General features: G+C 35.0%; 1 protein-coding gene across 12 annotated transcripts in view; it reads right to left on the reverse strand.

Annotated features, from left to right (window-relative positions):
- Nucleotides 1–27104, reverse strand: part of EYA4 (EYA transcriptional coactivator and phosphatase 4) — a 307648-nt gene that overhangs the window by 45004 nt on the left and 235540 nt on the right. For 8 of the 12 annotated variants that reach the window (XM_037844422.1, XM_037844416.1, XM_037844414.1 and 5 more), the window contains 6 exons: nt 18828–18952; nt 10738–10830; nt 6354–6420; nt 4642–4784; nt 4348–4491; nt 2628–2707 (listed from right to left, as the gene is read on the reverse strand). In XM_037844422.1, the coding sequence (XP_037700350.1) occupies nt 2628–2707; nt 4348–4491; nt 4642–4784; nt 6354–6420; nt 10738–10830; nt 18828–18952 (652 nt within the window). The remainder of the gene's footprint in view (nt 1–2627; nt 2708–4347; nt 4492–4641; nt 4785–6353; nt 6421–10737; nt 10831–18827; nt 18953–27104) is intronic. The other 4 variants (XM_037844425.1, XM_037844423.1, XM_037844424.1 and 1 more) reach the window with 2 other exon arrangements.

The following is a 27104-nucleotide window of genomic DNA, read 5'->3' on the forward strand; positions in this document are numbered from 1 at the left end:
ACTACACACCACCAAGGACTTGATATAAAGTCTTTAGGGGGGTTTTCAAATATGTAGATTACCTAATTTATTACAGAGAACAAAGAAAGCATCAGATCTACTCTCCCAACCTGCTTCTTATTACATTTTTAAAGAATTTTAGAATTATCAAATGATCCTTCAAAATCCTTTTGCATACTAAGATGCTGTGTGAAGGATCTGTTATAATAATTGGTGTTTATTTTACCTAGCATATTTTATCCCAAGTTGTTATCAGTGATAACAAATCCTTGGTCAGGATTGCAATCCCCTAATATGACACTGCTCCTAAGAGAACAAAGATCCACATTTTGATGTGGTATTCAAAATAGAAAATGCTCTGTGTAACAAAATTTATTAGAGGCAGAATTTCCATATGTATTAGCAGAAAGGAATAAGTAATATGGCTAGAAAACTAAAAATCTATTTAATCTGTTAATTTCAAGACCTGATGTTCCCCACTATCACTGTGAGCCAAGGATAATCCCTTATCAGTATAGGAACACAGTCTCTGAAAACAAATCTCTCTGGGAGTAAAGTAGTGATAATAAACATGCCATGGGGTTTACACTGAGTCAGGCACTGTTCTGAGTGCTTAAATACAGTTACTCATTTAATCATTACATCCTCTCTGTGGCATTATTATTATGTCCATTTTAGGTCAAAGGGAACTAAGGCACAGAGTGGATGCTGAAGGTCACACAGCTAGTTAAGTTTCAGAGCTTTTGAACCTAGAGAGCCTTACTCCAGGGCCTGAGTGCTGAAGCTCAGCACTGGAAAGGTCCAGACTACCAGCCTCTGGTGATTATACAGTATGTTTGCACTCAAATATATCTCAACAATCGCCATTTCTCTTCATTCCTACTTCCATCACCATGGGCCAAGCTACCTTCACATATGTTGCAGCCAAGGCCCCAGGTTTCTGATTTGTCTCCTGATGTCCATTTATGGCTTTCTCAAAGTGTCTGAAGCCTGAGCAACCTTTTCAAGACATAAATTATATTATGCTACTCTTCTGCTAAAAAATATTTCAATGGCTTCCCATTGGGCTTGGAATAGAATCCAAATTCCTTATTGTAAACCACAGATTCCTGCATGAGCTGGCCCCTTCCTATCTCCTTGAATTTATTTCCCCACTGTCCCCTCATTGGAAAAATGTGTATTCAAGACTGTGGTCAATATATAGATTACACATGTTGTGGAGCAACTGTATTTAAATATTCATATAGTATTGAATCTGTTTTATGACATAAATCAAGGTTTGTCAATAAATTTTCTTCTCCTTTACGAAAGGAGAACCCTCCCACACAGAGCTGAGTGGTCTTTACACTCTGTCTCTGCCTGGTAGATATTTCTATTATACTCATTATTATCCCACCCTCTGTAGATGTCACTTTCATGTTTGTTTCTTCAGGAAGATTGTGTCCTTGTAGAGAGCTCAGAACAATGGCTTATTATTTTTGAATCTTCAGTGCCTAGCACAAAATTTAATGTATAACAAGTGCTTGAAAAATGTTTGATATATCAATACTCAAAAGAAAATCAAATACCTGGATTATTAAAAACTCTCATCTTTTTTGATAAAATATGCATACTGGCTCTGACACTTAGTGTTTAAAGAAACAATTTTTCTAACTAATGTTAAAATATACAATTTAATCCTGTAAAAAATATTATTATTCCACACTACTTTAAAAATCAAAATTTCTTTTTTGCCTTTTGTTTTGTTAACAAGTACCAAAAGGAGAAGGAAATTACTGTAACTCCTTTAGGAAATCAAAAGAACATGCACTTGTATAATAACTTACATTTTAGAAGATGTAAAAGTCCAGAAATTATATCAAAGTAAAATAGTGTTCTGGCTACCCAGAAATCAGCTACCCTTCAATCTAAACGACTGGTTGAGAATTAGGAAGTCAGGACAAAAGACTTCTGAACTGTCTAAAAATATTACAAATTCGGCTCATTAGAGCAGATTCTCTCATTGAGGGACATTCACTCTTGTTCCACACATAATTCAAAGATTTCATAATTCATAAAAATAGAGGCAGTCAAACTGACAAAGGCAAACTATCTCAGCTGTCAGGAAAAAAGGGTCAAACATTTATTTAAAGAATGTACAGAACTTCAAAAAAAAGGCCAAGAGCACTTAGTTTGGAAGGCATTTTGTTTAGTTAACAAATGATACTTTCTAGGGGTTAAAATGTCAAATAATCTACATAGATCAATCTAATTATTGACTACAGCTCAATCTATTAATGAATGTTCAAAATAATAACTATGTTTTAAAAGAAAAATAAAATTATGTTTACTATATTTTAAGATAAAAAGAAAGTGTGTCATATACTTGGTGATTCCATACTAAATGATTAAAATAACCACAGCTTAAATGCTTAAAGGGCAAATCTTTAGCAATCAGGAAACCTAAAATGTCCAGAATAGCATATATCCAAGAATTCTATATCACTAATTTTTTATTGTCCTGAAATATCATTTTAATTTTAAAAGAAAGAAATCATATTCTGGGAGAACATGAATTTATATGGCAACTTAGACTATTCTTCAAAAATCAGCAATAGAAAAAAGCACAAATACAAAAGCTACTGTACCTGCTGGGAACCACTGAAATTTGTTGAGTTGGAAACTGAATTATTTGCATAAATAGTAGAAGATGGTGCAAAACTAGAACCTAGAGGCAAAGAACAAAGTAGATTTAAAAAGCATTTCTTGGAAAATAACAAAAATACTGCAGACTGCAGAATCCAATGAGAGAAATACATATTGAAGTTTGCCATACTTGTTAAGGCAGTAGAATCTGATGTTGAGTGATTTATAAAGAACATGTGCCTGGCTCAATCCCTCTTGAACAACAGGTAAGGCCTTTCCTATAGCAGTCTGTTCACCTAAACAGGAGCCCATGGGAACAATCTGCACAAGGGCTGCAGCTAACATTCAAGGGTTAAGTGTGTACAAGTGCAGGGGTTCTCAAAGAACAATATATTATACAGACTGATACTACTTCCAAGAAACTACTGGAACTTCCAAATCGTCATATAGTATGTATTTGCATGCCAAAGCCCCTTGAGTTATGCACTTGGATAGGGTTAGCTTAGGAAACAAATATATGGAGCCCACTGAGAATTGATGCTTGCAGATCTCTCTCTCTTCCTTTATGTCAGACGAAAAAGAGCTGTGAACCAAGGTTCCGATTCAAGGGAGACCAGCTTATTTTGCAATGATCAAAGTTTTATGGGTCTCTTCAAACTTTACTAAAAGGTCTTGACTTTATTTATTTAAATTAGGGCAAGAACAAGTGAACAAGCCATTACAGATTTAAAAACATATATATGTCCTTACAGTATATATTTGTTGAGGAGTGAAATGAAACACTAGTGGGACAGCTGATTACTTGTCCTAGCAACGTGGATTGAATAAAAGTAGTAATAGTCATCAATACTATCTGACCACGCCTGGACCTTCCAATATGAAAGTATTTGGGAGAATAATGACAAGATTCCTGCACTCTTTCACACTGCTCATGGAAGCTGAGTGGTTCATGTAGCTCTAACATATATGCAGATGTCTTTCTACTTATGTACATAAACAAAGACCTGGCAACTCAGCCAAAAAAAGTATTTGCTTCATTTTAGTCAATTGACTATAATGTCAATACTAATAGGTTCAAATATGTTAATCTAGTCCAAAATTTACAACTGACATATAGACAAATGACAGGTAAGTTCTAGCTTTTCATGTTTTAACTATGTCTCTAAGATTCTTTCTGTAACTACTACATAAAGATCAACAGGAGTCAAATTCAAAAAGAAAAATTAAATAATGATTATATAGTAGGGGTTTTTCTAGGGGGATGGGGGGACAAATTGCATAAATATTTCCTATTGAGAAATGCAGTATCAATAGGAGAAAGGTAGTTTAGGAATGTACAAAAAATCCTCAATTATTCAACGGTAAGTGGGACTTCAAAAAGTGCCAATTCAATCTAAAACATAATTGAAATAGCATTAAGTCCCTAAGAGATACTGAAAAGAAAATAGTGGTTTGTGTGATGAATCTTTTAAATGGCTTCAATGGACACCAACCGTGCCGGCTGACGAGACAGTCTGCAATCCTGGCTTCAGTGTTGCTTTGCTTGAACTTGATTTTTTGTTGATGCTATGCAGTCTAAACTTAAGTATTTAAATTTGCTATGGGTCACATTTTATGATACGTAGCCGACAAGTTTCATCACGTTTCTCCCAAATTTTTCATTTTCATGATGCATGTTTTGCGTCAGAAGCCAGATGACAGGCTTCACGGATGGCTACTCACCTGGCATTTGGTAGGAGTAGGGTGCCTGGCCTGGCTGTGGGGTGGAGAACCCAGGGCTGTAGCTGAGGCACCCGCTTTGCAGCGGGGCCTGGGTTTGTGGCAGTCCGCCCTCTGTCTTGATGCCCGGCAACATGACACCCAGATCTGTTCGGAAAATGCACGCGCAAACCGTTTAATTAGTCAAAGGATCCGACTTCTGAGTTGCAACCTCTATCAGACTGTGAAACTACTACCGAGCAGGATGACATGCCTATAACGGAAGAAGGCGAGAGAGAAGAGGAGTGCAGTACGTACCGTAAGTGGGCAGGCTGTAGGGCTGTCCCGTCTGTGAGTAGGCCGCGTAGACCGCAGGCTGCTGCATCCCAGAATACTGGGTCTGACCCCCGTAGGCAGACATTGTTTGAGCTGCTGGTGTAGAAAGAATGTGTGGATAGGGCCTAAATATCAGAAAAATAGCATTACTGTGGCAACAAAGACTGCATATTAAATCAGACAGCTTAGATTCAGCGAAACCTCATGCTCTCCAGGAAGTAATTCTTCTCTTCATCCACAATTTAATTTTAATAATATAAGAAAGGAAGAGTCTGATGGCCAGGAGCCCAGCCTCTGCTGTAAATCAGTCTAGTGACCTTGGGCAAATAATTTCACCTCCCTAAGTCTAGACTTCACTCATACAAGAAGAAATTTGGTTTGGATGTCATGTCTAAAGTCTCTTCCAGCTCTGTAATTCTGGGTGACCTCTGAAATAGTACTGCAATCAATATGCAGATAAAGAAAAGGGTGCCCACTAGGTGGTTAATTTGCTCCTAAGTATAGTTGCACTCAACACGAGTGACTTAATGCTCTGCAATGACCATAAAAGTCTGCTAAAAACCCTAGACTGCTGTTGCTGGATAGTCTAAAACTTGGGGAGAAAATTAGCAGCCGCTTTACCATCATTAGCACAAAATTAATAGAATGAACAAAAGCCATATACACACTGGCGTTTGATAAGGGAGACATGCTTCAAATTCTTAAAGTAGGTCATTTAAATCATTTAATTACCTTTGCAAAGCATCCTAATTTCACATTCCAATTTTAAATCAGTGGAAATTCTGGACTACAACCGTTTTAGGGGGTACACAGTGAGCATGTGAAAATGTGTGGAGGTTTATCAAATGTTATATTGGATAACAAGTAATTCTGAATGATGAGGGACTGTCACACTTAAGGACTGGTCCAACAGTTCGAGGAAGGAATCTCCTGAGCATGCAGTGAACTGTCTATTTCCATACGTCCAGCCCCATATCAATTGCAAAGCTGCACTGCTCCTAGCTTTTCCATTCACTAGGCAAAAAGTCTACATCATGCCCCATTTCATTTAATGTCTGCATTGGATATCCAATTCCCAGTCTATGCTTACGGACAGACATTCTAGCTGCCACAGAAAACAAGCTATTACATTCAGATGTATATTTATCATGAATCCAAAAGCTTAGCACATCTGGATGATTCAAAACAAATTCAGATATATACCTTATATAGTTAAACTTGAAATACCTACCTCTGTCCTCAATAAGTTGACTACATCAGTTATAAAAACGATAAAGCATGGTCTCCAAAAATACGTTTATTAGAACTTAAAATCCAATAAAAATATTTCCGTGATGGAACAAATTAAATTATGAAATGTTGTCATTTGAAAAAATTTAGTTTCTTTAGATTTTCTTAACACACTGGCACTTTTTGAATTTGTGTCAAAAATAGTGTATTTTGGTTTCAGCTCATTACTATCCTCAAGCATAACAATATCCAGACAAAAGTGGGCCTGTCCATTTCTAGATTTGCACATCTATCTGTCTGTCAAATCTCCCCAAGTATCTACCCCCCAGTTACTTATTTATAATGTATTTATATATGTATACATATGCCCATTTAAAGATGTTATATTGTGCAAATATAGATTTAATAAAGATAATCCTGGAAAACTGTTCTAACAAATCAAAAAGAATCTACTGACCACTTACTTGGAAGGATATAGCTGTGGGGAATACTGATGTGCTGATCTGGGGCTGTAGCCACTGCTTGTTATTACTGTAAGACACAAAAGCCAGTGCACAAAAGGTGGCTTCATAAATATATCTCATGAGAGTGAACAAAAACCAATTTGAAGAAATTACCATGTTACATTTACACTTCTAAAAACCCATTCATTTTCTGAAAAGAAAATTCAGACTCTAAAATACATTTTCTAAAAAAGTAACGGCTGACCAAACACTTCATAATTAAACTGCTTTGAGTTTTGTACTGAGAGCATGAAATGAACGTTCTTCTTGTAAACCACTCCCTTCTACTATGCTTCTGTCCTCTCAAATCAGTAGCATGCTCTTAACTATTAATATGCTAGGAATGAATATCTTTGATGAGAAAATAATGAAGCTTTTATGACAGAAAGTAAATTTTTAAATATTGCAAACCAAGTTTTCAACTCCAAAAAACGATGGCAATATATCTTACACTTTTCCTCCACATGTATTCTAAATGAAATATAATAAAAATTAAGAAATCTCTGATGTTTCAACCTTCCGTTTCAAATTGTAAAATGCTATCATTTTCTAATTCCTTTCATTTCATTAATCAGGTGAGTAGTTAATAATGAAGAATCCAAAATCCAGTCATAACTGAAATACATGTAGAAAGGGTGACAACATCAACACTTGCTTTATTAAACAAAATCATAACATTTCCCAAATGCAGTAGCAATCATATTTATGAATCTATTTTGAACTATCAGAGATAGTACTTTTCTGAGAAGAACTTAAATGTGAAAGTCAGCTCCCATTAACATTTCATCTAAACATGCAGCCCCAAATTGGAATGGATCCAAAAGTTTGGACGCTTCTCTTTCCTGGAACCATCTGCCTTGACTAAGACAGATGTATTGCAAATATATGGACTCCAAAGCGTTGAGGCAGCCCCTTCGGAGGCAATCCATACTGGGCAGAACATGGGGTGCCTTTCTGAGGCCATCTGCTGTTCATTCACTTTTCAAAAAGATTTAAGTAGTACACAATGCAGTGCTGGAATTAGTTTAGTCTAATCAATCATAGCTATACTTCAAAGTACTACATCCTTTCTAAGTTGTTCATAATAATTCTGGAGCTAAACTTTTAGAATTGTGAAAGTGACAAATAGGTTTAGGTTGCTAACTACTTTATGAAACACGATATATTTCTATATCCAAATGCTATTAAGTACTCTTGTGATCTACTGCTTCACAAACATGCAGAATTTAATGAGTTTAAAATGCTGTTTCACCTACAGGCTCTGGGTATGGAAAGTGTATTTTAATTTTCGTAGCAATAGTGCAGAGAAATCTCTTTTCAAGGCTATCATGAATCAATTTAGACAATCATCAAATATGGCTAGAGGTGTTATGGTCTAAACATTTTCAGTAACCAAACTTTAAGTGAATTTGGGTTATAGTGTTGAAAGTAAACTGACCATTAAACTGTTAATTTTTTATTTATTTATTAAAAACTTAATTTTTAAAGCTTTTGAATCAACTCACTGAGAACATATTCTTTCTACTACACTATGGGCTCTAGCATTATTCTACAAGAAATTCAGTCTGATTAATTCACAATAGTGAAAATTCTGTTTAGCAGAAAAATAGTTAAATGAGGTTTAATTCCATGCCTTTTGTCTCTTGTTCAAGGAATTTCACTTTGGCATACTAGAAACTTGGGTTATATTAATCAGTTTTTCTCAGGATTACAAAACACAAGGCTGTCCTAAAGAGACATTAAATAATGAAGAGAAACTTTTGCTATAGCAGTTTTTATTAAATGAACTGAATAGCCAAATTATATATTTCACAAAAAAACATATACATGAACCCAATTCTGAATATGTAGTATGCCATTTCCCTCTAATGAATGAATCTAGATATCATTAGAATAATGCACGTACAACATAAAGGCTCAATTAAAGTTTAAATTGTCCTATTTAATGTCTGTATGTTCATTATCTAAATAGAAGAAAAGCCTTTGGAGGGTTTATGTTTCTTTACCAAAATTTACACATTTTGTTCTAATGCATATAAAAATGCAGATCACTGGAAACAACAAAATTGGATTAAAGTGAGTTGTAACTATGCTGATCAAATTTAAAATTGGTCCTAGTCGGGGCAGCTTACACTCTGGAATGATTTTCAGAATACCATGTGCACATTTGGGGGAACTGCCTTTTATTCCCCAATGTCATTTCATTAATCGTAGACATTATCCAAAGCATTCAATTCATTATACTTCAACATTTCAGCATATAAAAGAAATGTCTTCAAAATGTTCTGAAAATTAACTGTAACAAAATTTTTAATGTGTCTTATCAGCTTCCCATAGGATGGTGGTGTCAGGCAATTTTAAGGTTTTATTTTTATCATTACCATGACAACCTAGATCAGTGACTCTCATGGGGGTGGGGGGTTCTGCCCATAATGCCTGGCAACATTTTCGTTGTCACACCTGGGAGCTGCTAGAGATATCTTGGAGTAGATGCCAAAGACGCTGCCAAACATGAGCAGAGAACACCTATCCCACAACAAAGAATTAGCCTGAAATTTTAATAGTGCTGCTGTTAAGAATCCCTGCTGTCCAAAAGAACTTTCCATGGTGTTGGAAAGGCTTTATATCAGAGATGTCCAATATGTTAACCACCAACCACAAGTAGTCATCAATCACTTGAAATGACTAGAAACTAAATTTTTAATTTTATCAAATTTTAATTAATTAAAAGTTAAATAGATATACATGACCAGTGTCTACTTTACTGGACAGCTCAGCCCTAGATGGTTCTTAAAAGAAAACTGGGGAACAACTGGGAAAGATAACATGAGTGCATTTCAGACAGCAAGACTGTTCTTGCCTATTTCTTTTTCCATCTTTGTACTGTCCAATGGGGAATTACAGGAAAGAACCAGGACTGGTCAACAGGTCACTAGACTCATTTATATTATTGACCAGCTCTGTGGCCTTGACCCTGTGACCTTAACCACCTTCAATACCTCTGTGTCTCATTATTATTGCCTTTAAAATACAGCAGATCTCTGAAATTCTTTCTGGAGCTTACATTCAATATCATTGTCATTCAATGATCCAGCTTTCAATTAACTGTGGTGTATTAAAGTAAATTAACAGCTACATAATAATTCTTTCCTTTCCTTAAAAACGTCTTCATATACATTTGCCTTGCAGAAAGTTTACAAGAGTTATGGTAAGTGGACAATAAAAATGCTAGAGCAAATCAGTACTTAGTTACGTTTTCCTCGGCAGCAGGCGAATGCTAGAGAGGACATGGATTAGTACATATAAGTCTCCGTGAAAAGTTTATGTTTTTTTATTTCTCTCTGTTTGGAGTACTAACATTTAAGTGAAAACTATGGCAATTGCTTCCAATCAGTGTGAATTAATGAACTATGATCATTTATAGCCATAAAAGTCAAGTATATGCTACAATGACATTATGCTCAAAGACATACCTCAATTCTTTTTACATAAAGCATACCCACCTAAAAATCCTGTGCATGTGCTCAAAGATACATGTAACACACATTAAAGTAGAATCAAGATTTAATTACCATAAACCCTTGTCTGGGTTTGATGCTCATCTTTCCACTATACAAATTCCTCCTTAGGTTAAAAACAATACTTTCACCAGATAATAAACTAAACAAATTATTAACTCAAAAAAATCTTAAACTAAGTCAACTTAATTCGTGCACTTTGTGCCCAGCTGGGAGTTATCAGGAATTTATATTTTAAAAGGATTGATGTTTAAAGACACATTATTGTTCTCTTTGAAGCATTGTGAGTGAAAGCGGTGCTCTCCAGGCTGTGTTCTAATGCAACCAGCATGTTCCCTCCTGCAGTTCATTAACCTTTAATACTTGTCACTCAGCTGCTTGCACAGGCAGGATTTTTAAACCCAGAGAGGAAACAAGGTTATTCAGAAGGAATCAAATGGATAGTCTTACGTCTCAAATGGTGGACAGAAGGCTGTTCTTAGGTAATTTAAATGGACAGTTGAAGGAACAAAGTGAACTATTACAAACGAATTATTAGATTAATTAACACTGCATTCAATAATTATGAAGGAAGCCTGCTCTGTTATTTCTACCAAGAAAGCCAGGGGACTGTTTTGCTGTCAACTGACCAACCAGCCAAATGATGCCAAATAGTTTCTAAAAATACCTTGATTTATGACTCTGAGTTAGTTCTCCAAAAAGTGACTTAAAGGGTAAATTTGCAAAAATTAAAGTCACAGAAGCTTTGCTATTCATGCTGTGTATTTGCAGGGCAGCCTAGGAGTACCCCGATGTGTAGGTAAGGACACACAAGCTTAAGGCTTTACCTGACCCAGTAAAAGTGTCAAGCGCTCCATCTCCAGTCGTAGTTGTGGTTTCACTGCTGTTCAAAGGCTCTGTTTTGACTGCAAGAAGAGACACTATGTAGAAGAATAAGTACATGTGAGTTTGACTTCTAAATTTATATCAAAGAGCCTGACTGTTCTGCTAGTGATGTTTTTCTATCTACCATGGGCATGCAAGAGACAAACTGAGAAGGTAATGAGCAGAGTTTTGTTAATTTAGCTTCTAAATGGACATGCATGTACAGAGGATGGAATCTAAAATCCTCTGGCTAACCTAGTTGTCCACAATATGGTTTTAAAGGCAGTCAACCTTAAAAAGTTAAACAGCAGTACACAGATTTGCATTTTTAACTCACCTAAGCACACTCTGATATTACAGTTAAAAGATGGAAAAAAGGAATCACCAGTCTTCACCATATTTAATCGAAATCACAGCAAACAAAATTACTGGTTTATATTTTATTCTTCCCAGGAAGACATTTTAAGAAATGATGGCATGAAAGTATGGTGGAAACATATACAAATACAGAAATCTTAGGCCTATTCATACAATGGGTGAAAAATGAGGCACTCAATAAATTCTCTGCTCTAAAAGACACCAAGAGCCATAAGATGTTGGACGTTGTATTTCCATGCTACAACTGTTGATACATTATAGAGATAAGCGTAGAATAAGAGATGATTTCTACAAAGGCAAATCTTTTGAAAACTCGTTACTATTTTATTTCTACTTTCGGTGGTGTATTTTGGCAAAATCCTCACTTGGCAATGATGTTGCTGGGCACACATTATTGTCATTATTAGATGCAATGAGTTGGGGGTGGTGGTGAAGCCTCTACATGCTTTGTCACACCATATTTTCCCTTTTTGGGCAAAGCTCTGCTACATACATCACAGCAGGAAGAGAACAGACTAAATTATTTACTACTTAACACCTCTTGTGTTTCTTGGTTGCAAATGGAATGATACAGTTAAATCACTTAGAAGTAATGAAGCTGAGACCAGCCAACTATGAAGAAAGGGTACAAAGAAGAGTGTGGTCATAGTGCACCCATCAACCAAGCAAATAAGCAACGTTACTCAGTTAGAAAAGCAATTAACTAATAAGAGAAACATGCAGTAATGATTATGTTCTCTTTTCACATGAGAAGAATTGACCGGAGCCTCAGTGGGTTTGGGGTAAATTTAGTACTCTTAATTTAATAATGCCATGAAGATTTGCTGGAAGACTCAGAGGAGATGTAAAGTAACTTAGATCACTTATTCTACCAAAGGAGAGAATTGAGTTTGACCTAATCTTCAACAGCAATGACACTTGGAGGAGCAGGAGCAGTGTATAATGTTTGTGTGATGATAATGAAACAGAGCTTACTACTTTCCAGTAATTTGCATAGCCATCCACATTAAGAGTATATCTGATCAATAATCTTCCAGTACAAAGTTATTTACTACTACTAAATCACTTATTGGGAACTTACTATGTACTAGTCTATGTGCTATTTAATCCTTAAAACAACCCTGATTGGTATATCACTATATCACTAAATCACTATATACTCATGTGTTTTATGTTGATAAAACACATGAAGAAACTGAAGTTTGGGTAATTTCAGGGGCTGAATAAGTCCCATTGCAGGAGATGGTTTTAAGTGGGATTTGAACTCAGATCTTTGGCTCGAACATCCATAATCCGTGTGAAAATGGCTTAGGAACATGTCAGTGACTCTTCACAAAGATTAAGAGAATGATATGAATGGGGTTAGCTTCCAGACAGAGTAATTAGGAACATTCCAATTACTGTAAAATATTAGAATGGGCTATTACAGTAGGTTTTCCATCTCTTCTCCATGACATAATTTAAAAGGCAGTAGGGAGCAGCAAGTTAGTAAGCAGATAACAACAGCACACACTTCAAAGATGCGTAATCCCGGCCAGGCGCTGTCCCGTGTGCTTTACAGGAATGAACACTTCTGTTCCTCACAACATCTGTCTGAGGCAGATGCTACCAACACCTTCAATCTTCAGAGAGGAAACTGAGGCACAAAGAGATTGAGCAACTTGGCCTCAACCATAGAGTTAGTGAGAGCTGACGAGCTGAAATGTGAGCCCAGGACGGCTCCCAAACCAAGCTCTTGACCATCCAGCTCTGAGAACTGACTTCAAAAAACTGAATGTTGGTTTTGATTATGATCTTCTCAATTTGAAATGTCCATGTGTTTGAAAGGAGAAGGAAAAAGAGGGTGAGATATCCGTTTTGGTCTCATTCATCACACTGAAAGCAGCTCTCATTAAAATTTAAAGGGCAGTACTTAGCCAAAGACAAGGAGGTACATTTTAATGAGGAAAGGCACCCTTAGCAGTCAAGGAAGAGAGTCAGAGAAAGTAAGAAGCGTTCACAGCACTGAAAGGCATGGATTCCAAAGTGCTAATTCAAGAAAATGAACACTAGCATTTGGGAAAAAGTTGTGCAAATTAATGTAAACTTCTTTTTCATAAACAGGTAAGGAAAAGACAAAAAGGAAAAAGGAAAAGTAATCAAGTATGTTATTACAGAAAATGGATTGCTTCCATATTAGTTTAGCATCAGCAAACATCTCTTGAGCTCCAAGAAGGATAAAAAGGTTCATTCAGTCTGATTTTCTTAAAGAAAGGTAACAAGTAATTTTATTTTTCAGGGACAGAAAACTCAAAAAGAAGTGAAATGGATGATACTTTTATGATTAGTTGATTTATTAAAAAGACATTAGCATACAAAGAAGTGTTAGCTTAATAGGTATACAGCAAGATACTAGCATAAAGCAAATGTTATAAAATAATTATAAAGTTTGAGAAATGGAAGCCATTTTTACTAAAGCTCTAACTATACTAGAAATGTATTCCATTTTCTGTATTGCTTTTAATTCCACACTTTAAATTATACATACTAGATATAGTTCTACTGGCAGAAACTATTTTTTCATTAAATGCGTGTATTAAATATTGAGCTGTTCATCAATAAAACAAACCTACTTTTATGCTTTTTACTATTTTCTTAAACTTGCAAAAATCCTCATTCCAAATGATAATCAATAAATATTTATTGTGATTCTTTTTTTTACTACATTTTGTTTTTCTTAAATTTATCTGCAGGTTAAAAAAGGGTTTTTAACTTACTTTTAGGACAGTGTCCAAAATCATTACATGCTATAAAATGGAAACAATTCTATGAGAGGAAAGTATCACAATTTTTAACCATATTCAAACTTGCAAATTAAATATTTTGATTTCATAAGCAACAATCATAATTTAATGCCCTAGGTTGAAGAGTTTTATGGTTTTACTGTTCTACATGCTTAAAATAAGTGATTCAGAGTTCATTTCTCTAAAAGTGGGATGAAACAAATATATACAGGACTTTTTCAGAACCATAATTTCAAGAAACACTTTTTAAAAAAGAAACTCTAAAAAGAAAATGTTAAAACCACTCTTAGATTTGAGTAGTGGTTTTACTGCCAATTCATAATATTCAAAAACAAATCCATTACATGTGAGTCAATCATTTATATATTTTAAAAATTCTGGAAAAATTTTCTATGACATAAAGATTTGAAATATAGAAAACATTATAAACCTGACCAGAATATCTAATTTTGATTTGCCGAAACCTTCTCTTTGAGGTTGTTTTTAATCTCCAGGAGAATCAGATGTTCCATCCTTCTTCTCTGTACCCACTTTGAACACAATATGGCACCCATTTATTTTCATGTGTTTCCCTCTGCTAGACTTTTGGTTCCTGGATGGTCAGTGTTGTGCTCTAAGGCGTTTTGAGTTACCACTTCCTAGCACAGAGCCTGGCATATAACAGGCACGTGATGTAATTTTATCAAGGGAGTCATGAAAAATTAACTCTTTTAGAACCTAGCCTAAGCACTCCCAATCCATCTTTTTTTTTATATATATATAAAGCATAATTAAGCATGAATCTTGATACCATTAAGCAAATAAGAATCTCTCCTATACCTGGAAGTAACTTTTCCTATGAATAACATGCATTCTTATATGTGCATATGCATGTACATACATATCAGGAGTCAGGGGTCAAGGGTCAACAAACTATAGCCTGCAAGCAAATTGGGTCCAAGGCCTGTTTTTGTAGGGTCTGCAAGCTAAGAATTGCTTTTACATTTTTAAATGATTGAAAAATAGCAAAATAAGTATATTTTTGTGACATTGAAAAGCATATGAGATTCAAATTTCAGTGCTCATGTTTTGTTTGAATACAAAATCATTTGTTTACATTTTGCCTGAGGCCACTTTTGTGCTACTATAGCAGAACTGAATAGTTACAACAGGCTATAGGGCCTGCAAAGCCTATAATGTTTACTAAAGGGTCTGTTAGAAACATGGCTGCATTATTCTATTTTTATTGATCATTCTACACATAAACAATTTTTCAAGTGGCAAAATTTGAAAGGAAAACTTTGGTTCCAATATAAATCTTCAGATGTAATTACATAATTAGGATAAAGGCAATGAAACATTCTAAGTTACTTTGAGGAATAATGAACCAACGTAGTATGGTGGGACAATATGGTAATATTATCAACTTTTTCATTATTTATGCCATATTAATAAAAACTATATAATTAACATTTTCTTTTTGCATATATCAAAGTTAATGGAATGGTCTTGAAATGTCATTAAAATGGTGCTCAGCTTTTACCAAAAGTCTTTATTTTAACAATTTTATGAAGAGATCCAATTCCAACAAAAACATCCATGATTAAAAAATCAAACACTATTCTAAATGGGAGAAATATATATCAGGTATTAGCTTACATTATAAGCACCTGACATAAAAAGTCATCAGAATTCACTAAAAATTTCATACCATTTTCCACTAGCACTATATCATTAATAACCAAAGTATGCCTAATGTTTTCTTACTAAAATATTTGCATTCTTTGATCAGTTTACACATGTCTAAAGGCAAAGAATTTATTATCTGGCCATCCATTGGAGGATCTTTTAAGACAATGCATATTTCCATTTTTCTTAAAAACTGCTGCCTGATTACTATTTAATTATGAATCCAAGGAAGGAAGATACACCAGTATTTATTGCCAGTAAATTTATATATATTATCTAATTTATGACCAAGGTCTTGGCAGGGAACTGTTATTATCCCCCTTTCATAGAAAGAAATCAAAGCTCAGAGAGGTTAAGTAACTTGTGCAAGGTGACACAGCTGGTAAATGAGGTGTTAAGATTCAGATCCCTGGTCCCCTGATGCACGAGTCCTTGTTCTTCCCATATGGACCCATGGCTCTTAACATTACCACTAACAGATGAGAAAACTTGATGTTTAACAGTTAGGAAAACAATGTAAATTATTAAATATTTACCTTAACACTACAATAGAACAGGGAACAACAGCCAATGAGCTAAGAATGTTTTTTGCATCTTGAATGTTTGAAATAAATACCAATATTAGACTAATATTTTGTGACACACAAAAATTATATGAAATTTTAACTTCAGGGCCCATAAATAAAGTTTTACTGGAACACAGCCATGCGCATTGATTTACATATTGTCTACAGCTGCTTTTGTGCTTTGGTAGCAGAGCTGTGTAGGGGAGACAGAAGCAGTATGGCCTGTAAAGTCTAAAATATTTGCTGTCTGGCTCATTACAGAAAAAGACTCCTGATTTAGAATTAAGAGGAACTGAAATGAGAGCAACATATTTTTATGTATGGAAGGTATATTTTAAGTATGAAATAGAAAATAAAATGGAAAATAAACTATAAAAATGTAAATTTAGGCACAATGGAGTGCTCTTTATTCAACTGCTCATTTTTGTAATTTAATATGAGATACAGCAAGGTTTGGCCAAACTGCATATTGTGACTGCCTGTCTGCAATGCACACAGACAGGTGGTGAGCAAATCTTTTTAATCCTAAAAAAATGGGCATTTTCCCAGCAGAAATATGACTTTATTTTTATTTTTTAATTTAAATGGCATACTAACTTTTGATTTAGGAGAAAGTTAAAAAAAAAAATATATATATATATATAGGAATATAGTTAACATCTACAGTTCAAACATTTTAAGAGAAGTTTCATGCTAGTTTATAATTCAAATGTATGATTTTCATCATTGAAAATTTTAAAATGTGAGGTTTTAAATGTCAGTGCTACTTTAGATACTTTAATTGGAACATTTATTAAAGTCAGCCTAAAATAGCAAGTATCTTTTTGCCATGTTAAGAATTTAAATTGCAAAAGTCTACAGGTCATCAAGGTGATTAAGTTTATATGTATATACAACCTGCTTACCTCTTCTGATTGACATGACTGCTGTATACACAACTCTTCTGATTGACATGGCTAAATTAACCACTTCATTACATGATAAGCAGTTAGAAACCAATGTATGCTCCCTGTGTGCGAAGTTATGAAAAATCTAAGGAAATGATACTACAGATAGAAAGAATCTAAGATCAGAAGACCGATTGCTAAGAAAAACATAACCAATGGTTTTCAATAAATAACTAAAAGCATGTTCATATGTCCTCTTTTCTTTTTGAGTACCAAACAAAGGAAGGAGGATGCAGACATACAGAAGTAATGGAAATCAAACCAGAGGGCAAATCACACACCCAAACACATGCAGTGTACCATCATCTCTCATACTTGTTGCAGAAGAGGGGATGTTGCAACTCAGTAACCAGTCTGCAGTATTTAAAACAGTCATGTTGTCCCCTGAGAAGAGGAACAGTATAAGGGTTCATTGTTGGATGTCTGCTGAGTGTATATGAATAATCTGCAAGCTTGCACTGGTTTTTGACCTTTAATCCAAAATTTTTACTGCACTGTATGACGCTTGCATTTTAGTTCATCAGATCTGTTTTAGTTCAGTTAAATACATGTACATGATGATTAGTGAACTTCAAGGTATTCCAGAGGACCTGGGTTTTTTAAATTTTGTACTCAATTTAAGCTTTAAATGCAAATGTTCTTATTCCAGAAGACATCATTAAGTAATCTTATGAACTTACAATACTATAATTAATTAGCTGAAATTATATATGCACGTTTAGAGACAAATAAAACACTATAAACAAGGAAATGTTAATCTACAAAGGGTTTGGTGTGAAACATTAAATACAGGCAACTTGCAATGCACATAACTTGACAAAGAAAATTTTAGATTGCACAGGTATTCTAAAATAAGTGGGAAGAGGTGTACTGATTTCATAGGTATTAAAAATTTAAAAGAAAATATGATGTGGCAAATGCTGATATCAAGTGATAAGAATAGCTTATAAATTAAAACATATTTCAGGTAATTTTTACTTGACTGAAATGAACAACTACATCTACAAAATTTCAAAGTTATTTTTTAATAATTTAAAATGCAGTTTACATACCATACATGAATTTATTTGTATATAATGTGTATATACATATTCTGATACAAAAATCAGGTCCTATTTTCTGACAAGCTGAATCCATTTTATAAAGACAATAGGGCAGAACATTTGATGTAATAACTATTATTGCCATGTGCTCTGGCAATATTATGGGCTAATCAAATAAGGAAGTATCTGGGAAAAAGCAGATCCTCTTTTAAAAACCTATTGGGTGTTATTCTCTTTGAAAAGAAAATGCAGCAGATATGGATATTTTTCTATTCCCCAAAAAACATTTTTAAGGAACATCATTTCCAAGAAAAATCTGGGGGTAGCCTTTTCTCTTACAATTCAAAATAAAATCTAAAAATGGTGTAATATTGTTGTTGTTAGATCAGGGTGTAAACACTTTGGCCATATTCTCTAAATATTTTGCTAATGGCCCTCAAAATGTTGCTCAGGGTTATTTTTCCTCTTTGAATGCTCCCAGCTATACAGAAGGAACAAATTTCACAAAAATCAACAGAACTATAAATAACACACTAGCTATTTATTACTTGGATATAATGCTCTTTGTGCTGCTGAGAATAGATATTTATTTATTAGCAGACCCCTAACATGCAAAATAAAGCACACACTGAGGCATGATTCTGGCCTCCTCGAGGTGGTCCACTTACCTCCAGTCCCATTGGTGGTGACTGATGTGCTGTTGAGAGTAGATTTATCTGCTTTGGAGCTACCGGGAGTGTCACCACCTCCAACAAGAGTGTGAGGACTTGCCAAGTCCTGCATTTCCATAGACCTGTCAGAGCACGAAGCAACACAGCAAAAGTTGAAATCTCAGCAATTATTTTGTAATGAATGGCAAATATTATTCTACTGAACACATGTGATTTCACAAAAATAGAACGTGAAACCAATAGCTAAGGCTTCTTAGCTAACCAGGTGAAAATGCCAGTCCATTATATAAATAAACAAGCTAAAGTTTCCATGGTAACTAAGACTCATAATTTGGTCATTATTTGTAATCCTACAGCTTTTCCATATAATAATGTAAAGGAAAAAGGAGCTTCTGTCACCTGCAAGTCACTAAGGACACCCATCTTCCTACACTGATCAATTCTGCTATAAACACGTAGAAATACTGAATAACGTTTAACTCCCCAAATTTGTCACCCCCACCACTAATGAAAAAGAAATCAGTAGCTAGAAATGAAGTGTAAACACAAAGCCAGCGCAGAAGCTTCTAGCTGACCTTATTGAGACAGGAGGCTGGAAAATGAGCCCAAGACTAGGGGCTGGATTTGTGATATTTTTAATACCTATTCACTGATAAGAGACTTTGACATATATATATGTTCCTATGAATATGGAGGAACTGAGATCCTAAATAAAGCTGGGACTCTTGAAAAGCTGACCCTGTTTTGAAAAGGAAACCAGAAAAAAAAATTATACAGTGACCCAAAGTAGCCATACATGCTTCCATGAAAGTAGGGAAACACACAAGCTGAGCAAAAATTAAAAGTCTGTCGCCAACAAACTGCACTACAAAAAAATACTAAAGGAAGATCTTCAGCTAAAAGAAGTGACTCAAGATAGACACTCAGATCTATAAAAAAGAATGGAGACCAGAAATGTAATACATATCAATGAACATAAATGATTACCTCTTTTACTCTCAATTTAATTACAGCCAACTGATTGAAGCAAAATAATACTGTATTGGGAGGTTTATAATACAGTATAGAAGTTAAATATATGACAACAACAAAAAGGATGGTAAGGGCAGAATTATATTGCTTTAAAGTTCTTTATTTTGGCTTGAGGTTGTATAATAAACTTGGATAAAAGGTAAATTTAAGATACATAACGTAATCCCTAACATTTAACATTAATACAAGTACACACCAGTATACTGAAGTCAATAGAATAATTAAAATGAAATGTCTAAAATATTAAATTATCCCCATTAGAGTCAGGAAAAGATAAAGAAAAAAGATACAGAAAAAAATAAAAAATGTATAGCAAGATGGTAGACTCAAACTCAACCACATCAGTCATTCCACTAAACGTCAAAAGACTAAATACTCCAATGAAAAGACAAAGACTGACAGACTGGATAAAAAAGAAAGACCCAATTTTAAGGGGTCCACAAGAGAAGCACTTTAAATACAAGCACATAGTGATACTATGGTATGTGGCTCAGACCCTGTTCTCTAGGAGTGAAGAATTAATTCCTATGAGAATAGTATATAGTGGGTGTTATCAACTGATAGCTCTTAACTGAGTCCCTTTCCAGGACTTGCCCTCAACTAAAAAGTCACTGTGCCCAAGATCACATCTTCTCTGGGGTCAACACTCATCTAATGACTGGTCAATGAAGGGGTGAAGCACTCCCCATGAGATCAGCTGAGGATTTCCTTGCAATTGCACTGCAGGTCAATGACTCTCCCGGTTCACTCCTGCTTCCTTCACCCCTCAAAGACGTCAATCCTGACAGCACAACCCATAAAACTCCTTGCACACAAGTCTCTCATCTCAGAATAGCGGTAAGGTACAGATAGGTTGAAAGTATAAGGATGGAAAATGATTTACCATGCAAATAATACATTTTTAAAATGTTATTATGGCTGTATTAGCATCACACAAAATAAGTCTCAAGATGAATGATATTAACAGATACAAAGAGGGAAATAAGGTAATGGTAAAAATACATTCTTCAGGAAGGCAGAATAAAATTAATAGAAGAGCTTCAAAATACACATGAAGCAAAAACGAACAGAACTAAAGGACAAAACAGAAAAATCTATAATCATAGTTGGAGATTTTATTACATGCTTCTCACAGTAACTGGCAGAACAAGTAGGAAAAAAATTAAGAAACATATGTATAAGAGATTTGAACATTATCACCAACGTGACCTAATTGACAATTACAGGATACTAATTCCCAATAAATAAAGAACACACATTGCTTTCAAGTGCACATAGAGCATTCATCAAGAGGGCTGGAAGCTGGGCCATAAAATAAGCATTGACAGACTGCAAAATAGAAATCTTACAGAATATATTATCTGATCACAATGGAATTAAACTATAAAGCAATGGTAGTAAGATATCTAAAATAATCCCCAAATATTTTGAAATTAAAAAACACATATTTAAACATGAATCAAAGGAGAAATCACAAGTGATTGCAGAAAACATTGAGAAATAATAATGAAAACCCAACATATCAAAATTGTAGTAGGCAAATAAAGCAGTTAGTGAGTAATTTATGCCTTTAAATTGTTATATTAGAAAAGGAAAAGGGTTTAAAATAGTTGATCTGAGTTACCAGCTTAAGAAACTAGAAACAGAAAACCAAATTAACCCCAAAGTAAATGGAAGAAAATAATAGAAGACAGCAGTCATTGCAAAAGAAAAATCTATGAATAGAGAAAATTTAAAAACTCAGAAGATAGATCCTTGAAACTATAAATAACATTGATGTTATGGGTTGAAATGTGTCTCTGAAAGATATGTTCAATCCCTAACTTCCTTATTAGGAAATAGGATCTTTGAAGGTATCATTAGTTAAGATGAAGTCACAGTGTACCAAGGCAGCCCTAATACAATATAACTACACTTACATTGGAAAATTTAGACACAGAGATAGATACTCGGGAGAAGATCACTTAAAGATGGGAACCAAGATTAGAGTGACACATCTCCAAGCCAAAGAATACCAAGTATGGCCTGCAAACAGCAGTAGCCAGAAGAGACAAGGAAGGGGTCCAGCCTACAGGCATCAGAGACAGCACGGCCCTGCCGACACCTTGATTTTGGACTTTCAGCCTTCAGAACTTTGAGACAATAAATTTTTGTTGTTTCATGTGGTCTAGTTTGTGGTATAGTTTGCTACAGCAGCCCTGGGAAACTAATACAGCTGATAACCCCCTAGGAAAGCTAATTAAAAAAATAAGATTGAAAACACAAATTACCAATGTCAGGAATGCAAGAGGGTTCTATTATAACGAAAAAGGGATAATAAGGCAATATTAAGAACATTATGCCAATGAATAAATAACTTGGATAAAATTGGCAAATTTCTTGAAAGACACAACTTAAAAAAATTGAACCAATAAAACAAAGAAAATCTGAACATTCTTATATCAACTAAAGAAATTGAAAGCATAATTAAACACCTTCCTAAAAAGAAAACTCCAGTTTTCACTCTGCTTTAGGAGACTAGATGGATCTCTATTTCTCACGAGCATAGAAGAAAAAATATGTAGTAAAATATCAAATCAAATCCAGTAATAGAAAGGACAGTGTATCATGACCAGGTGGGGTCTATCTCAAGAATGTAAGGATGGTTTAACAGGTGAAAATCAATTAATGTAATTCAATATATTAATAGAATATGTTCTCAATGGGTACAGAAAAAGCATATGACAACATTCAACATCCATTTATTATACTAACTCAACATACTTGTATATGATTCTTCCTCGATCTAATAAAGGCATTCCTTTAAAACCCTGCAGCTGAAATCATATCTAATGATTAAATATTGAATTCTTTGCCCATAAGATCATGACTAAGGCCAGGATGTCAGTTATTCCCACTTCAACACAGCATTTTACCAGCAATTTTAGTAAGTATGTTAAGAAAATAAAAATAAATAAAAGGAAAGTTTAGAAAGAAAGAAGAAAACCTTTTTATTCATGGAAGACAATTGTTCATGTAGAAATTCTAATAAATCCATCAAAAAAAAAAAAAAAAAAAAAACCCTACTAGAACTATCATGTGAATTTGTCAAAGTCAGAGGTACAAGGATCTTGCCACAGCTTAATCAGAAAATGAACTAAAAGTATCTGAAATTTCAGTCAATGCCTTGCCAGGTTAAATACTGAAATATTAAAATAGCAATAATTCATGAGTTTGGAGGTCAACTCAACTCAACTCAACTCTAGGAGGAATCTGAAAGACCAGACCTTTACTTTAACTGCCAGACAGAGGAAAAGACTTGTACTCTTTGGGAAATAAACAAAACAAAACAGAAATACGTTTCAGTCTAGACTGAGATCTACACATAATATCTAGAATGCCGTAAGTATTTTGAAACATAAAAAGAAAGAGGAAAATGGGGCCCCTCCCTCCCCATGGAGAGAAAACACAGTCAATAAAAGCAGACTTGCAGATGTCCCAATTATTTGAATTAGCAAACAAAGTTTTAGAAACTCTTGAAAACATATTAATAATTTACAGGAAAAATATATATGACATAAAGAAGAGAAATGAAAACTCTAAAAAAAGAACAAAATGAAAATTCTAGAACTGAAAATTAAAGTCTTTGAAATGTAAAATATTGTGTAGATGAACTTAGCATTTTGGATACTGCAAAACAAAGAATCAGTAAATATGAACCTAGGTAAAGAGAAATGATCCAAATGAAGCAGAGAGACAAAATTCTGGGGAAATATTGAATTGAGTATAAATAATATGTGGAATATTATCAGAAGGCAAGAAAAAGAGAATGAGGTGGAGAAAATTGGAGTAGGTAATGGTGAAAATATTTCCAAATTTGTTTTAAAACAGCATCCTATAGTTCCTTGAAGCACAATAAACATTAAAAAGGAAAAAGAAAACCATAGCAAGGCATGTCATAAATTCTGAAAGTAAGATAAAGTTTTCTAGCAGCCAGATTTTTAAAAAAGACACATTCATGGGGATGGGGAGGATAGCTGACTTCTCATTAAAAAAAAGAAAAGAAAACTTAGCTCTTATTATTTTCTTCCTCTTTTCAAATACTGTCAAGGCTCTCCTGTCACTACTCCTTAGCGAGGCATTCCAAGTTCTCTGCAGACCTTTAAGCTTTATTTTTTTTTCTTTCATAATTGAGGCTTTATTGGTTATTTTGAAGATCAGCACACACACATTATGGACAATTTGTACACAATTCCTAATGTATGTACCGAAAATGTAAAAAGTCATATAGTTGTAATTTTCTAAAGTTATTCCAATGATTTTCTTAGTTTAAAATCTGGAGACAAGTTTTCCTTGAGAGGCTATCAAGTACCAATATCCTCAAATGTTGATAAGCTGTTACATCATAAATTCTCACTAATTCATAAGTTAGTATCATATACACTACATACTCAAATTTCCAGTCTTTCTCAGCACATAACAAAGTTATTAGAAAACTGGACAACCATGACCAAGGATGTCAGAGTGCACAGAGTTCAGGGAGCAGTTGTAAGAAACAATTCTACTAAAAACATGGGAATAGAAGTAACTTAAAATGTTCAACACATATTAAATGCATGTCTGTGACTCCAAATCGCCATTTAGTAAGTTCTGTATTGCAGGGTATGAATGCTACCATCCCCAACCCTATGGAAAGTTTAGTTGGCATCCAAGAAAGTCAAAGCTTCCCAAATTCAATATCCCACTATTTTCTAGTTGTACCATAGGTAAACAACCAGCAAATGATTTCCCCTCTTTTAAAAAAAATCATTTACACTTTAAAAATGGGAAAAGGTGGGATTCCAATCTCCTTTAAAAAGTTTCTCCTAGAGCTACTAAAAAACTTGCATTTATGAAATAATTGATAAAAATATTCCTCTGGATTATACAAGAAAGGAGAAACAGGGCCCACTGATAAGACGTGTAATACGACATTAATTAGACTTGGCTTTTTGCTCTCCTGCTTCATCCGAGGCCAGATTCTGCTCATTTTTAGCTTCTCCATTTTCTGCAGGGAAATTTTTAGTTTCTTGGGTAGCCACTTCAGCTTGTTTTCCCTTTGCTCCCGTTGCCTTTTGGTTGCACTTCTTTGTCAGAAGATTTATCCTTTCCCGCTGTCACTGTTGGCTTCTTTTCCACTTTCACAAGAGCAGGTTTAGCTGACACTCTCGCCAACCTCCTTCCCCGCGCCCGTGGCTGAGCTGACCCTCCTCTTGGGCATCTTGGTGGCGAGAGGGCGCGTGCTGGGTCCTGCGGAAGGCTGGGCACTGAGAGCCTTCGCCAAGCCCCGCTGCCGGCCGCTGCTGCTCCTCCTGCTAGTATACCATTTCTTACACCAAAACTAATTGTTTTACAATTTTTCAAATGGTCCTCATTTCTCCTCCAACAATTTTAGCTTGTAAAACACCTTTCATATGTAATGATAGTTCCTGCAAACCATGTTAAATACCTTTTAAATAGCTCAAAATGCAACTTTTTCACATGAAGTGCTTTCTGATCCTCAGAACCAGAAGTGATCTTTACCATCACATCATGAAATTTTCATGTCATTGTTTTTACCTTTTTTGCAGCATTTATTACTCTGCCTTAATTCAGTCATTTGTGTGCACGTTTTTTTTTGCTTTTTGTTTTTTTTCTCAAAAACAAGTGGAAAAGGAGCAACTGCCACAGGATAAGTTTTTGACAGCAAGGTTTTATTTCATTTATCTTTGTAACTTGGAAAGTGCTCTACACATAACAGAGGCATAAGCAGTTGTCAAATGCAGTAGCTTCCAAGCTAGTTTGGGCCCCGCGTTCCTCAAATAGAAAAAAGTAAGCACTCCATATTTATTTATGGGTCATTTACAGGTACTAATGGACTTTGTGCATTTTAAGACATTTTATTATAAAGTATTATGCACATTACAAAATATATAGAAAAATATAAACAACAAAAGGAAGTGATAAAGATGAAATAAATAACATTTAAAAATAGTTTTAGAAATTGTTTGACTACAACTTCCAGCTATGAGACAGTAAATGGGACTCAATTTATATTCCCAGTGTTAACAACTAAAACTGTGGGGGAAAAAATGTTTGAAATAACTGTTTAGGGAAAAAAAGGATTATGATCCCTGAAACAAGGAAGAGAAATGTGCAGTAAAGGATTAACTCAACAGGCATGAGATGTCCAAAATCTGCACATTCCAAAGAAAGGTTTGGTCTTTGGCCAACTCCTGAGAAGTAACCTCTGAGCCACTGGGATATCCTGCCTGATGAGACTGTCTTTGTTTACCAGGTTTACCTAGAACACCAGATGCCCTAGGCTGACAGTGTGATTTATGGGAAGGGTTTTGGGCCATGCAGTAGCAGCTTGATCCCTGGAAGGGCTCGATATTGAGTAACTACAAAGTCGGATAATAGGACTGACCCCCAGTAAAAACCCTGGACACCAAGCCTTGGATGAGCGTCTATAGCTGGCAATACTTTGCTGTCATACACCGTTGCAGGGAGATGAATTGCTGTCTGTATGACTCCACTAGGAGAAGACAACTCGAAGCTTATGCCTACTGCCTCCTGGACTCTCTTTTATGGGACTTTTTCCTTTGCTGATTTTAATCTGTATACTTTCACTGTGATGAGCTGTAACTGTGACTATAACAGCTTTTCTGAGTTCTGTGAGTCCTTCTACTGAATCACTGAAACTGATCTTATTGACTCCCAACAGCAGCCCTACAATTATTTTTCCAGATTTCTACCTAGAGGCATTAACTGGGCCTCAGTGCACAAGGAGGGAACTCAAGCAGCATGCAGGAGTCTCGCTGAGTTGTTGAGACAGAGAGTTGAATCTGAAGAGGCTGAATTGGCTAGCATTTGTGGAACAGATAACCACATGGCAGAGACCTACTCTAAGAAGAGTTTCAGAAATCTGTATCTGAATCCCCTTGAGTTTTTGCTGAATAGTAAGCTGTTCATGCAGAGAGTAATGCTGCATGAGTCTGGGCATTGAATGGCTAGGGACATGTGCCCTGAACAACTCTGAGAAGTCATACAGAGCCTGAATGATGTTGCGGTTCTGACAAGTGGAGGGGAGGAATTCAGTGGCAAATCCCACGAGAGTCCCAGCTTCAAAGTAGGGCTAAACTTGCCCTCAAATAAAGTCTAATCCAGTGACCACCACCCTGTAAAAGTTTGAAAGAAATTTTAAAAACTCAGGATGATCTACAAAAGCATCTTAATTGCCTG

The sequence above is a fragment of the Choloepus didactylus genome, chromosome 7, assembly GCF_015220235.1.
Source record: "Choloepus didactylus isolate mChoDid1 chromosome 7, mChoDid1.pri, whole genome shotgun sequence".
Lineage (NCBI taxonomy): Eukaryota > Metazoa > Chordata > Mammalia > Pilosa > Megalonychidae > Choloepus > Choloepus didactylus.